This window comes from Leptonotus elevatus, chromosome 21 (genome assembly GCF_054856555.1).
Source record: "Leptonotus elevatus isolate MCC_2025b chromosome 21, RoL_Lele_1.0, whole genome shotgun sequence".
NCBI classification, from domain to species: Eukaryota; Metazoa; Chordata; class Actinopteri; order Syngnathiformes; family Syngnathidae; genus Leptonotus; species Leptonotus elevatus.
In genome coordinates, this window is record NC_141259.1 from 3,823,222 (window position 1) to 3,838,831 (window position 15,610).

General features: G+C 40.3%; 1 protein-coding gene across 2 annotated transcripts in view; it reads right to left on the reverse strand.

Annotated features, from left to right (window-relative positions):
- zfhx4 (zinc finger homeobox 4) overlaps positions 1-15,610 on the reverse strand; it is a 93,857-nt gene that overhangs the window by 49,703 nt on the left and 28,544 nt on the right. For both annotated transcript variants that reach the window (XM_086065734.1, XM_086065733.1), the window contains exon 5: positions 14,339-14,880. In XM_086065734.1, the coding sequence (XP_085921860.1) occupies positions 14,339-14,880 (542 nt within the window). The remainder of the gene's footprint in view (positions 1-14,338; positions 14,881-15,610) is intronic.

A 15,610-nucleotide genomic window follows, 5' to 3' on the forward strand; every position in this document is an offset into this window, starting at 1 on the left:
GTTGTTCCACAGAATTACAAAAACACTCACACGTCCTTGTAGTTTATGGCACCTCATCACAGCTCCTGGTGGTGGTTAATTGTTGGGAATTAGTGTTTGGCAAACAACCAAATAAGCTAACATTCCCGGTGGGCCAATCAAGCTCATAAACAGCCCCCTGTCATGGGCAGAGCATATTGTAGCGCACACACCTCTCTGGATGGTGGCGGATGTGCATGCTCACATCCCCCCAGCCCTTCACGTGGAATGCAAATTACCACACGAGGGATTTACTGTTTATTTGTCAGAAACACAACATTGTCAGTCTTGTCCATAAAACACACACGCACACACACACACACACACAAATTGGGAGAGGTTGGAGGAGAGTTAATTTGACAGGTGTGGGAAGCTCCCGTGCGGTGTTTTTGCTTGTGTGTGCGAGATGCTGACAGAGGACTACATTCATTATTCTGAATGAGATGTTTACAAAACACCTTTCTGGCACACACAAACACAAGTGCACACACCCCAGCGCGCACTTGGTTCGTGGGGAAGGGAAGCGGCCGCGCTGCATCACATTCATTTGTTCTGTCTGTGGTGGCAAAGCTGTCTCATTAACTGAATTCTTAATAAGGCAAGGCAAAATACAGCCCCGCAAAAACTTATTTTATCTTTCTTCTTCTCTGTTGTGTGCGCGTGTGTTTATGCATCAGTCATTTCCACAGCACGTTTTTTTTCATTTTGCGTGTGTTTTTGTGTCTGCCTATATAATTTCAACTGTGTACCTCCCTTTTTTGTCTTTGCCTCTGATTGTGTGCGCAAACTTGTAACGGCTATTTCCTCCATAAACCGTATGACAAATTAGGGTATTCACAAACATGACTCCTTCCTATCATTAAGTGCGGAAGCAGGCCATTAATGAACACATACAGCCACCGCAGCTATGTCTTAATAACCGCTACGTGTGTGTAAGAGCATGTGCATACATGTTTTACATGTACGTACGTTATTGTGTCCGCTGAGGAGTGGGTTGCACACATGCTAACTTGCCCCCGTCTCACTGCGACAAGAAAGATCTCTTTATCTTATTTTCAGAGTTTTTTTGTGGAAGCACGGAGCAAGTAGTTAGCTACTCCTTGTAGAGCGTCACCAGCTTCCGGTGCTATCCCATGGGCCCCCCCTGGGAGCCACTGAGAAAAAAAACAGCCCCACTTGGCCCGGCAAACAACAAAAGCGTGTTTTGTTCCTTCAAACTATTTTAAACACATACCAGCGCTGCCTGGAAGGCTGCCAAGTGTAGAATTCCAACCTGCGCTACTATCTCCCAAAAGCGTTACTGCCAACCACCACTCAGCCCGCGGGACAAAGGCGAGTGAGTAGCGAGATCACTGCTGATGAATCCGCGGTGCTAAAAAAAGAAGCTGAGGGCGCCAGGTACGTGCCACCTTACTTTAAACGTTAGCAAGAGTAGCGAAAGTAAGTAAGGAGTAGAAAAACTATTTTGAAACCACATACAAAAATTGTGACTGAATCGACTTAGATAAAAATGTGCAGTTGGCTAACAAGATTATCAGTGCTATCTTGTGTGCATTGTTAAAACAGAGTAACTAAACAAACAATAGGTAGGTTTCCACCGACCTATTTCTATTCAAATTTTCAAGAATTGCGAAAATAAGCCTGAATTTAAATGCTAGAAATTCGAACAAAGGAATTTTTTTCTTTACGGAAAGCTTTTTACACTGAATTTTTCAGCGTCTCGATAAAAGAACAATGCAAATTTTGGCTATGGAAATAAGTTTTATGAATAAATAATGATAGGAGCGGATATTACGTTGCACGTTTTGACTACATAGTACGTGACACATACATATTACATATTGTAGTCACGAAAAATGACGGTGGACGATAAAGTAAGGTATTATAAATAGTAAGAAGTAAGAAATTGAAATATTTCTGGAATTAATAAAAGAAGCAAACATTAATCTTTTGTCTACAGTCAGCCGAGTGTCTTGTGGCAGTGAGATGCTCTCATATGGTGTCATCCCATGGCGCAATCTCAATATTCGCAAAATACACGTAAACGGGTATAAGCCATATGTTCGTTTTGGTAATTTTCACAAAATTTGCTTTAAAAATTTGATAGCCAATAATGCGGCCAGCTTTTTAACTACTAGCTTTTGCTGCTTTGGACCAAGGTAATTTTAGTTAACAAAAATATGAAATACTGTAACTAAAACTGAAATTGAGAAAAACATTATTAGTTATTAGTTATAAGGACATTAATCCTTTTCATATGTGTAGTTGAATGTGTCTCTTATTCGGCACGTTTGTGTTTGATTTATGTTGGTCTTTGTTTTTTAGTTTTTTAAACAAGTTAACTTTAAATTGCATGTAAAATAACTACATCCAAAGCAATATCGTGTACAAGTTGCATTGCTCATCATTAAACCCCTTTGCGGGCCTAATCCGGCCCGTGGGGCATATGTTTGACACCCCTGACATAGACCATGATGGTTTGTGCCACTCAGTCAATAAGAACACATGACAACAAAAGGACTGGCCAAGGCTCTTTCATTGTCACTGTTGTTATGCACAAAATCACAATTATGTGTCTTTTTTTCTTTTTTTTTTTACATTATGACGTTTACTTAGAACATTGTGAGTTTTTATACAGTATAGTGAGCTTTTTTAAATCGGCGACTTCTTCAAAATCTTGTGATAATTATCTCGTATTGTCAGGTTTATATAATGATAATATTGTATCGTGACGTTTGGACATCGTTACATCCCTAAACATTATACAGTGAGAGAAAGATGAAAACGTTATACACTTATTCACAAGTCCCTTTTCAGACCTGAACTTTCTGGACAAGTATGCTTACACATTCACATGGAAGGCTATGACAATATAAATTTACATTTGCCTTGCAACAGTGGCATCTTTACATGAAATACCTCACTTTAAATCATGCTTGTCATCAGATCTGTATTGTACCTCTACACACTATGCAAATCTTTTGCCTTATTTTTCACTCCCTCAAGGCAACTTTGTCCTTTTGTATAACTGCTATGTTTAAGAATATAAAAAACCTAAATAGTAATAATAAAAAAACAACTTTTTTTTTCCTTCTTGCTGATCTTCTTTCCTTGTTTTGCTTGCAAAGCTTCCACTATCATAAAAGCTAAGAAAAATATTTCCTCAAGCTAAATTGCTTCTCCTGTGTCTCAGTCCTGGCTGATGGCCGTCCCGTGTAATCACAGCTCTGAGGCCTCTCCATGAGGTGCATGAGGGCCCGTGGGCGAGCTTAGCTTAGGTCACCCAATAATAATAAGCATCCCTTGCATAATGGCTGCCAAGGCAAATAAATGAATTATCACACTGAGTCTTTCGTATAAAGCCTCCTGCCATCCGTCTGCTAGTATGCACTCTCCCTCCCTCTTTCTCTTTACTCTTTGCTACTTGTCAGCAGAGACAATGAGGACGTAAAGGCGATAAAGCTTTGGGAAAAATAATATAACTCCCCAGGCCCACCAACCGGATTTCCTTTTCTCTCCCTTCCTCACACATGCATACATTTTACACTCTTGCAGTAGTGATGTAAGTATAGCTGACATATGGGCCAAAGGTCAATCTGAAGTTCACAGCTTCCTGACCTTCCTGGCCCCCTTTCTTGGAAAAATCACTTCAGTCTCCCGAGCTCTCGTTTTTTCTCTCTCTCCCTTTTACACAAGCACCCTCCACCCCCCCCCCCCCCCCCCCCCCACACACACACACACGCGCGCGCGCAGCCACCCCCTCACAAAAGGAGGAGACAAACAGCCTTGCTAAGGATTTACATGATCCATTTCTTCTGGTTTTAGTCAATGAGGCCTAGTCACACATTTTTTACGTTGTACTGAGCCAGCAATTGGGAATAACAGACTAAAAGAAACGCAGACGCCAGAAGAGGGGTTACTTACTCATCAGTGCATGTGTGTGTGTGCATGTTGAGTGTGTGTATGTGTGTGTTAGGTGTCTTAAAAGCCAGTTCACCTCCACCCCCACCAAAATGGATGAGTATTTACATTAGCATTAGATTTAGACAGCAAGGCTCAGCCACTTATTCCCTATTAGCTATCCTGACCTTAACCCATTAGGGTCTAAAAGCTCCCGCTTGTCTCCATTGCTGCCAGGTGACTCTGACCAGACCTCCCCATGTCCCTAAACCATCTTCTTCGTCATCTCACAATTGGACAGAGATCATAAATCGCCAAGATCAAGATGGTTGAAATGCTAACATGCTCACAGGATAATGTTTTTTTGTTTTTCCAAATGCTGTGCAAGGGGAGGGATTCTGCGCAAATGCTAACACGCTCTTGGGCAGTGTTAATCATTTTCCAGTTTTCCTAACATGCAAAGATGCTTTGGGTGAAAATCAAGGCAAGGCCTAATTGACAGGATCTGTGAGCGACGTCAAGAAAAACAAAAATAAAAGGAATGGAAATCTGGGGCTTCAGCTAATTGCTTGGTACCATCAAAGAGGTTTGTACTACACTGATGTTGTTATATTTAACTAAAACCGAAAGAGAAGGGAAAATAATTTTGGCGCCGGGAGGGGCTGCATTTTTTATTTTTATTTTTGCCAAGTTTGGTTTTCTTTGCTCTCTTCATGATGCATGCTTGCAAAAAAATATCCATTAATGATAGATAGACAGAAGGAATGCTAAAAATGCATGGCAAGGAAAACTACAGCAACCGATTGGTTTGAGAGACAAAGACAGTAAGAAATTATAAGTGGTGAGAACAAAAGAACATCAGACAGAAAGGAGAGAGAATGATAGGGAAGAATCTAGACAAGCAGAGTCGGGTTCAAATCACTAATTACACATTCCTGAGCCTGTGAAGGGAGTATTGTTTTCCAGTTAGCCCCTACCCTGTCACATGGTTTCACTTAGCGCAAAACAAAAGGTACAGGGAACAAAACACGTCTAATACCGAGAGTCCTGCTAATGAAAGAGAAATGAGAGAAATTATCCCTGGGGTGGATCCTCGTGAGAAATCGGGTGGTGATTACAGGACAAAGGAAGTTCATTTTGAAACTGTCACAAATGTCAGACTGTCTGTCTCTTTCCTCTAAGAAGCGCAGTAATTAAATGAGGCTCTCATCATGCAGCAACACTTTGCACATGACATACTTGAATCACACCTTTCAATCTTTATTTAAGATGAGCTGTTGTTGTTTCGTGATTACAGAGTCAGCACACTATTATAGAAGGCCAACCACCTTAGTATGAATACTTACAGTATTACCGGTACTAGGCCGAGACTAAAAAGACTGTGTCTGTAAGCGCACATAGATAATTCCTGTAACAATTACTGGCATGCCACAAACTCAACCAACTGCATTTTCAACAACCTGATTTATTTAGTCTAACACCATAAAGTTAATGCTTCTTTCCAAAGTATAGAGGAGTCTAATGCGGCGGGATGATCAGGGAGCAGTAAGATGATAGCGGCGGCATCATAGGGTAGAGTTGCCTGGCTGGTGGTGTTTGCCCAGGCCCCGGCGTGTAAAAGAAGGATATTGTTTTCCCTTGAAAAAGCCTTAGCCGTAGTCCACATACCAGCGTCCACTCAACATACCAATGGACTCTTTGAAGATTACTCAAATGTTTGCCTTTGTTCCCCCACCAACCCCCAACCGCCCAGTCCGCTAGCCTTAACCTAGACTCCTACTTGACTGAAGAGGCGGACGGATCAAGAAAATGTACAAAAAAAGCATCATCATATGGCCTCTGCTCAGGATACACATCCATGAATCAATAAAATTGTCCATCAGAAAACTAAACAACAGCAAAGCAAGATAACATCAATCAGCACAAATGTGCACAAAGTTGAGCACGCCACACTAACTCCACAAATATGGAAGACATGTTGTGGTGATAATTATGGGCAGCTAAGCAGCCCCTATTACTATTCCTCATCTCATTGTTTATTATTCGAATGGTAAAAAAAAATTCCACAGACAAATTGTGTCACTCACCACTGAACATACCCCAAGAAATGAGACATCAAAATGTGTCAAGATATGTAATTACGCTGTGCCCTAGCACTATTAGCATGCCATTTTACTATATGTTAGCATAGGCCTACCAACTGTTAGCATTTGAGCTCTTCTTTTTAAAAAGTATCTAACCAGAGGGCAGAGTGGAAAATGCTCATCGATGTGCCTCCACCCGTATCGCTATATACTGTTGCTGTTGTTAGCATTTGAGCTAATCTCCTGTAAGAGTACAGGACAACAAGGGCACAATGTAAAATCCTGCCTTCACACTTTCTCTTCTGAGGTTGCCATCTTGCTATATGTTAGCATACAAGCTATTAACATTTTAGTATTTCAGCTCATCACAAAGTACCTGACCACAAGGGAACAATGTAAAATCCTTGCTCTGCCTTGGCACTTTCCGTAATCAAGTTCCTACTCTACTGTATAATTGTATAACACATGTTAAAATATTAGCATGGTTATGCTAACATGGCATTAATTATGACTACAAATAGCATAAAAGAAAAGGGAAAATGTAAAAACCTTATATGAGGAGCTTTCTCCACTTGGGTGGTTATCTTGCTAAAGATTTGGCACAACTGTAAGCATGTTAGCATTTGAGCTATTCCTTTCACACACTAGTAGGCCTACATGACCACAGGGCACAAAGTTCAAACCTTATTGATCTGCCTTTGTGTGTTCTGTACTCGGGAAGCTATTGTGCTATATTCTACCATACCAACTGTTAGTAACAGCCTACAGGTAGTCAAAATCCGACTATTGAAAGATTATTATTATTATTATTATTATCATTATTATTATTATTATTATTTTAAGCCATTGTTTAAAAGTTGCACAAGCAAGCCAACACACAATATTCCCTTCATAAATGCAAATGTACCTCAATCAAGCAATCCTGAAAAAAATTAGTAATTGCAGCATTTTTTGCACCAAATCCTATTAAGCATGGGTCAGAACGACGCTAAACTAAAAGCTCTTATCTTTTTTACTGCTTAATTTTAAAAAAAATCCACCATTGAATCATAATTAATTGTGAATGTGATTATTCCGAAATGTGCAGAAAACCAACAAATCGACACCCCCCAGCATCCTCCCCGTCATTCGACCCACATTAATCCCGAACAAGTAAGTGGGCTTTCTATCAGGTCTATTTCAAAGCATTAGGGATTACCTCACAGAACCTAAGCTGCTTGAACTCACTGGAGGTCAGGAGCATTGTGCTGCTGTTGGGAGCATCGGGGGCTGCAGTGGGTAAAGGTGGATGGACCACAGGACAAGCCGGTTCCTCTTCCCCCTCCTTCCACTGGGCCACCAACACCATTTCTCAAGCCTTCTAGCTCTCTTTTCATTCCTGCCTCTCTCTTCCACCATATAATCGAATATCTCCCACTACATATCTATTCACTGAGCACCTAATGGTTAAAATCAATTAGAGCTGGAATGCTGAAATGCCGAATACTGGGCCACATGCTGATAATGACAGAGAGCGCGTGTGAGAGCGAGAAAGAGACTTGGGACCAGTCCAAGGGAGGCACAATTACCTCCAAATCGATTGATTATTGATTTGGTAGGGGCGTTGAGGAGTATTTCAGCTCAACTTCACATCAATATCTTATGGTTTCACAAGAGGAGAAAAGCGTGAGAGAGTGAGGATCTAAATATCTATGTTGTAAAATAGGATGCCTACTTTAACATCACTAATAAACACATATTTGACTACAATAAGGAGTCTGGATTCCTCTCTGATAATCATATTATTTTGTGAAACACAAAACCGCCCAACCAGCTTTCCGAAATTTAGGAATGTGACAACACTAAGCTTGACATTTTCGGGAAAACACATGCTGCCTAAGGAATTCTAGGGCTGTACTAGAAAGCACAACTGAAAGATTGGTAAATCAATAAATTGGGTTCAACCTTGGTACACTATCTAGGGTAACTGGGAGACTTCAATTTCGCTGAAAATCCAAAGTACAATAAATTCTCACCAGGAACTACTTATAACAATTGTAATCGCTAGTCAATTTGCTGACCGGTTGTGTTATTACTTTAGCTAATGCTAAATGCTAACTTGGTTGGCAGTTCAACATCGCTAAACAAGGCAATGCATTCAACATTATCCAACCTTTTTTGCTCGGTCCCGGCAGCTATTGGAAGCTGTGCCGTTTACCTCGCGCTGGTGCAGCATTGTAACATTAGAAATAAGCTGCCAGAAAGCTTAGCTTGCATTGAGTCTGACCGGCAACCACAGCATTAAACTAAATATGACTACATTTTCCATGATTATTAGATACGGAAACTGGAAGTGGTTCTAGTTCTGTTATGACGAAAACTGTTAGCGATTAGATGGAGATGGATTAGTGTGTGATTGACATATACATGGCCCAAACAATTGGCTTGCTGACTGGACTTAGAAAACTGCATAAAAGCTGTCTGCTCACCCTAACAGTATCACAACACAGGTTCAATTATCTCAAGCAGTTAAGGGGGCCTTTTATTTGGAGTATCAACTAGGTAAGGGTGTTTTTTATTTTGTCACACCATTTACTGACCAGTGACTCACCATTTACTGGCTGGCAAACTCTAGATTGCACACATTATACACATATAAACTCATACACACTAAAGCTCTGCTAACCATCTGGTTGAAACCTGGAAAGAAGAAACTCTTATTAATATAGAGGAGGATTATTGAGGGATAAAAGCTGTCCACTCAAGCACACAAAGCCGCAGTGTACACACACATACACACAAGCACCTGCATTTACGCTTTAATTAGCCATCACCCGTCACCCTCCCCCACTTCACCCAAAGCTCTCATAGATATCCATTGTAATGGCGACAGGTGAAAGGCGAGGATATGAGGAGGTGAAAAATGAGGGGACAGAAGGTGAGGCAGGTCGGCTGACGGGGGCCGCATCATGACAGGTCGCGATGCTCAATCGCGTTTAGAGAAGAATAACAACTATTTGAGTTAATGGCAGACAAGGATGCGCCGATCAAGCAGACAGCGGCTCAAGTGGGAAGACTTCACAATGGAGACCACGAAACTTAACTGTAGATATAATACGCCTCCATGAATATATGCAACGATATATGAACGAGCATATACGAGGGACTGTGTCATAAACGGTGTCATCCGTTTGAAATAGATATGACTCTTTACTATTCCTGAGGACTAACACAATGGGTTTTTATGCAAATCAACAGAAGTCAATCTCCTGTCTCTTACCCCATCACACTGGTCTAAATGACAGTCTGATAATTTGAGCTGCATATATATAGAGATATTTGATTTTCAAATGAGAGTGGGAAGGGTTGACCCTCACTAATAGCCAAGGCACAGCGCTTGACTTAATAGCACAAATGCATAAACCAAGCTATCTGCATTCTAAACAGATGGGCTGAGTCCAATATGTATGCAAGAAAGGCAAAAAATATCAATAAAATAGGAAGATTTGATGATAATGAAAAATCTTAAGATGCTTCACCAAATGTATTCTCTTGTTTAATTGGCACCTGTTGCTTGCCAGGGGAATTATGGGTAATGAGAAGGCACACTATGTCAAAGTGAGGAAAAAGGGAAAATGAGTGTTAGACGCAAACGTATGTGGAGACATTTATATATCGGAGCGGGATGTCTTCTGCTCTCTCTTTCCATTTGGCCCATAAAAATGTTGAGCTTTTCATATAAAGCAGAGTTCAAAGAAGGACACAGGGGACAGAAAGACGAGTGGGAAAATAAAGAAATATGGAAATGCACAGTTGATCCCGGATGTCCATTTCTGCTTGAATAATGATGGAAAACTGGACAGACAGACAGACAGGCAGACAGTGGGACGGACGGGGGAGGGGTAATGGCGACGGAGGACAGTTGAAGATTTATTCAGACAGCCATCTGAGAAACAGGTGCTATGGCCTATGAGACAGTGTGTCTGTGTGTTGTATATGTGTGTGTGTGTGGTCCCTGACCATGCAACATTGACCATGAACATTCTCCACTCCTAATGACCCAAGGGCACAGCCCTGATCGCAACCTCAAAGCCCAGCGGACACACACACACACTGGCTACAAACTGACCCCCCTACTTAGCCCTGCTACACTTGTGAATGGCACTGACAGATTTACTCCCGTCTCCTGTGCGTATTAAAGGCCACTGTTTGTTATTACAAATCATAAACGAAACCATACATCATCATATTCAATGCTAAGCTAAACACAAACTCTGGCCAGCGACAGACATGCTACGCTATGACAGTGTTTAATGTTCAGCTAACCACACAGGCTACTGGCACAACATGTGCACAAAGACTTGCACACAACAGCTGTGCTAATACTGTATTTAATCATAGGTGTAATTTATAATAACTAATACAACTTTCTAAGAAATGTAAGAAATAAATCGGTTTGAACCAGGGATATGAATTTGACAAAATGTCCTTGCACAACAATGGGAAAAAGTGATAAATAATAAAACATATTTAATGGGATTAATGCCCAGAATTGTTGTGCCTGGATGAGCCTCAGTATGTACTTTATGTAGCTCAATTTCCCAAAACTGGTGTCACATTCTGATTTATAAAGTATAAAGTACTAAGCCCATCAAACAACACTACGTTTGTTCTATGAAATTACCTCAAGGCCCAATTGATCGACAGTTAATTACATATATTATGTGTATTCGTACCTTTATTTATCTAATATATTTATTTATTTTGCTGAGAGAGAAAAACAACACAAATTTACATGCATATATTAAATGCGTACGAAAATTTGTCACATGGTAAAATGTGTACTTTCATTTCAATATTATTATGTAATTTTTGCCTTCATCGGCCGAAACCATTGTCACAATTTGGCAAATTTCATTTTATCTATCCTTTTAGTCCGTCCACACATATGGGTGTATTTTTTATTTGTTTATTATTGACCAATCAAAAGTGGTAAAGATGCAAATGGTTGAACAAATATGCTGTTTTTCAGGTCTCCTAAAAAGTTGACTACTTTGGCGCTTTTGCAAAGGTGTACGATCGATCGGTTAGAATCAGTATTGGGGCTGATTTACTTAATTTTGGGGGATGGGTGATTGGCCAAGCCCCTAAAATAAAAACAATTTTGTGAGATGACTATTATTCATTTTTAATTGAGAGAAGTATCTCTTGTGCAGTTAAAACAACCTGATTGTATTTTTTCCACAGGTATTGTTCAATGTTTTATAATAAAAATATTTGGAACATTGAAGGTGGAGGGTGGTGGTTATGAAAAAATCTGTATCAGGTCAGGCTTTTTAAAGAAAAGTGATCGGCCAGAAAATTGTGATTGGTGCACACGGATGCCAGTGATAACAAATGTTACAAAGTTATACTGGATATAGAAACCTAATTTTAACTGGTCTGTGGCATGTTGAGTGGATTTGTTGTGCCGAGGAACAAAACGTCTTAACCAAAGTCGTGTTTTGCAAAAAAGAAGGTTCCTCAGACGGCAAGAAGAATTTTCCAAAGCAAGTCTTTTTCGCCACATCGCCATTTTTACAACATCCTCGCGTTAGTTTCTGCAACACTTGGCACATATCCGGGACTTTTTTTGTCGCATGAGCACACGAGTGCTTCATGTCACACCAGGAAGTGGAACTGAGCACTTTCGAGGATGTCTCGAGTGATGACAGCCAAAATCGTAGCAAGGTAAGAGAACTTTTCTTTACACAAAAATATCTAATAGTCTGTCAAATTATTATGCTGATGATATGGCGTATAGAATATAGGAAGATGGAAAATACAATTTTCAAGGGGCTATTATGGGGGAGTGTATTATACACGAGAGCATATCATATTTGAGAAATTATACGGTAGTTAGAGCATTTTCTCTCCTAAGCACCAGCTGAGAGGATTTTTTTTTTGAATGAGGCCCATGACTTTCGACACTTGCCGGTCCCGGGATACCCGTTTACTTCATGTCTATGTGCTGCAAATGTCATTTGTCTCTCTCTTTTACAAAGTCTGGAAAATAAGACACTTTCAAATTCCCCTTAGAAGTGCTCCATCCCTGCTACAAAGCGGTCATAAAATCTCCTGAATATGCTTTTTGTTTTGTGTCTTCAAATGGTTTCCCGTGCCATAAAGATTTTCTGTGTTTCCAAAAAAACAGATGGCAAAGTCATCAACACTCGGATCTTTTATGCGCAGGGGCCAAGCTACCTACATTCCCATGTGCTTTTCACCTCTGCCAATACATGAAAGAGGAGGTGTTTTTTTCTGATCAAATAAAATAAATGATTTTTTCCTCTACTCCAGTTCTACCACTCGTTGCCTTCTCTCCCACTTGCTTGGCTTTACTAGCACATGTACCACATGTCCAAGGGTAAAATATTGGGACTTGTGCCAGAGGCATTAAAAGCCTCATCTGTGGAACACATTTGTTGAGGCCTGTAGGGGTCGGTGGGTGGGTAGATGAGGTATTGCGGTGCTCAGGGTGCACAGAGCGGGCATTGGGCTGGCCCTCACTTGCCATGCTTAAAAGACTGCCTGGCTTGAGTGGAATATCTTGAGGGAGAAAAAAGGACGGAAATAGAAGTGCTTTTACAAAAAAGCTCTTCTCGTGGCCAATGTTTGCCCTGCCTGTTTTGTTTAGTTTTTCATTAAAAAAAACAATAATTATTTTGTCCCAATCAGATGACAACCATCACAAGTATTAAGTGTGGTGGCACTCTCACAACATGGCTGACATGGTGGACAGACAATGCTAAATGTTGCCACAAAAATGCATTTGAAAGAGTTACAATGTGTTTTGTCCAACTCAATGAAAATCTAATTAGGACGATTAGCTAATTTTCAGCTAATTACAGTGTCCTCCTTTTTGCACTAAATCCAACTAAATTCTCATTTCAAGTTTTAATAGTAAATTGTCTAATGCAGCTGGTCTATGGTTTAGGATGCCAACAAATATATTTATGTAAAAACAAATTATATAAAAATACTAATCATTTAATACATTGTGTATAAAAAGTGAATCTAATATTCAACCTAGTTCACATCATATTCAACTCAATAATTGTCAGTGTAGACATTTTTTCCTAAGAATAGCAACAGACATAACCATTTTGATCCTGAGCACAGTAAGTTTGAATCAGTCCCACATTTCCAAAGAAAGTCAATTCCGAGAAGATTATTGTGCTATGCATTCATTATCATCTCAGTGTTTCACAAGAGGAATTATAACTATATTTATTAAAGGTTAACGATTTAAAGTTTTAAACTTTTAAGTCTTATGTCGTCTGGTTTTGGATTTCAATTTTGTACTGTGGCAAAAAACAAAAAGTCAATGTAATGTTATAGAGGTTAAAGGCTTGGAAATTGCAGCATCTTCCTGTTAAAAGGGAGACATCTGGTAAATGTTACCGCCTTAAACTAATTGACGAGAAGACATGCACCAAATTCACTTTATCATATGGTACTACCAAAACAAATTCACCATGACATACATAAAATTCAGTAAAACAGACAGTTTTAAATGAATGGGGTCTAGGACCTGGGGTAACACCCACACTAAAACACACACAAACCCATTGTCTAAATGGCTTCACTGTAATTATTTATTCATGATATTTATTAACTTTATTGTTTGTCTTAATCTAATGCCACTCTATGTCGTCACAGTATATCAAGTCAGTATGTGATACACTCATGGCAATGATGCAATGTAATGGAAACCTTACGAAGGTATTGCTTAGTATCCACCCTCTGGGGACAGGGACGGACATAGAGATACACTACTCGGACACCCTCCTCGAACCACCAGTGAAAATGCACGGGCAAACTAAATTATGTGTGCACATTTTTACAAATGTTAAAAATGTATATTTAAAATATATATTTTTTGCATTTTAAAATTAAATGCAATTTTACCTCAGATCCCTTTTGAACTCTTTTATACTACTAATATGACTATGAGCACAAAAACAATGTCTTCAATTATATCAAAATTGTTTCCTTATCTGAAAGGTTGAGCTGAAGAATTTGAACTACGTAGCTAATTAACAGCAACAGTAATGCCCGCCGATACCAGGCAGGAAATATGCCCTTATCTGATTGGAATCATTCCGTAACCACACAGTGACCTTTTTTCATCTTTGTCATTGCATTCTCATGGGAACTTTTTATCCTCAGTTAAAGATACAAACTCTTTATAAACAAAAACACACCGAATCTAAACTTGGATTGCATCAAGTTCCCCCTATAGTGCATAGGAAGCGGACCGATTGCGAAGTGATATGATGTGCAAAAACACTGTAATTAGATAAGAGCATTTTTACCTTGTAAAGTCGTATGGCGGCCTCATGCCTCTGATTGGTGGTGTGTAGCCTCAGTTTATCCACGCTGTTGCTGTAGTAGTCACAAGCGTTGCACTTGAGGTGCACGGGGTTGCCAATGGCCACACACTTTAATCTCCACTGGTTGGCCTTGCCTCCCTCCTTGATGTGGGCCACCAGCTGGTGCTTCTGCATGTGCTTGTCCGTCTTGCAGTGCAGCTGAAAGTTGGCCTTGAGCTGCGTGTTGTAGCTGCACAGCTTGCACTGGTAGACATCGCCGACCACGCAGCGCCACTCCTCCTCCGGCAGCGAGCGTTCCGTGTTGACGTGGGCATTAAGAGCCTCCAGGCTGTCGGTGGAGTAGCAGTTGCACACGGCGCACTGGTAGAGGCGCACCGAGGGGTCACTAATAGGCGGCGACAGGGAGGAGAGGGAAGGCTCCACTGAGGACATGCCCCCCATTCCACCTGAGGGCACCAGCGAGAGGTCGTCAGCCATCAGCTGACCACTGGCGAGACGCAATTCCGAAGATAGGTCACTGTTCACTACAAAGACAGTGAAAGGGAAGGTGATATTAACAATAAGATAAATATGAAACTGGGAGAATAGTGTGTAACAACAAAAATATCAAACGGGCATGAAAATTAATTTGAAGAAAGCATTGAGAAAAAGACAGGGAGGGAGAATGGAGGCCTCTTTTACACAAAAGGATTTGATAAAATAAAGCAGTGCAGACGTCTAGGGCTCCTTGCAAAGTCTCGTCTATAAAAAAGCCCTAATAGGATTGAATCAGGATCAATTACAATCATCCTTTTCAACTTGCTAACTCGCTCATCAGGTAGCTTTAATTACTCCTCTCAGCAGCGGTGGGACAACGCTTTTAAAGCGCGGGATTTTCTCTCATCCACACACACACGAAGATGTGAAAAGAATTAACTTGCCCACCTCGACCTGAAAATGAAAAAAAAAAGAAGCCAACCACAGAAATGTAACTAAATATTTTGTTTGATCCATTCATTGACCCCATTTATGCTATCAAAGCACGCAACGTCTGTTTTTACATAATTTAACACTGTTTGGAGCACAAAACGACTGACTGAAATAGATTAAGGAAATAGATTATATTAATCACGGGGTGTATATTCCCAATGAGCCTCTTCAGTATTTGAATATAAAACAATTACGCTTGCACCATCTTCTAAACCAATGTACAGCTGCGCTCACTATAGGGAGCTGGGTGATATCGGTGTAAATCACTGTGAGTACATCTGCTGG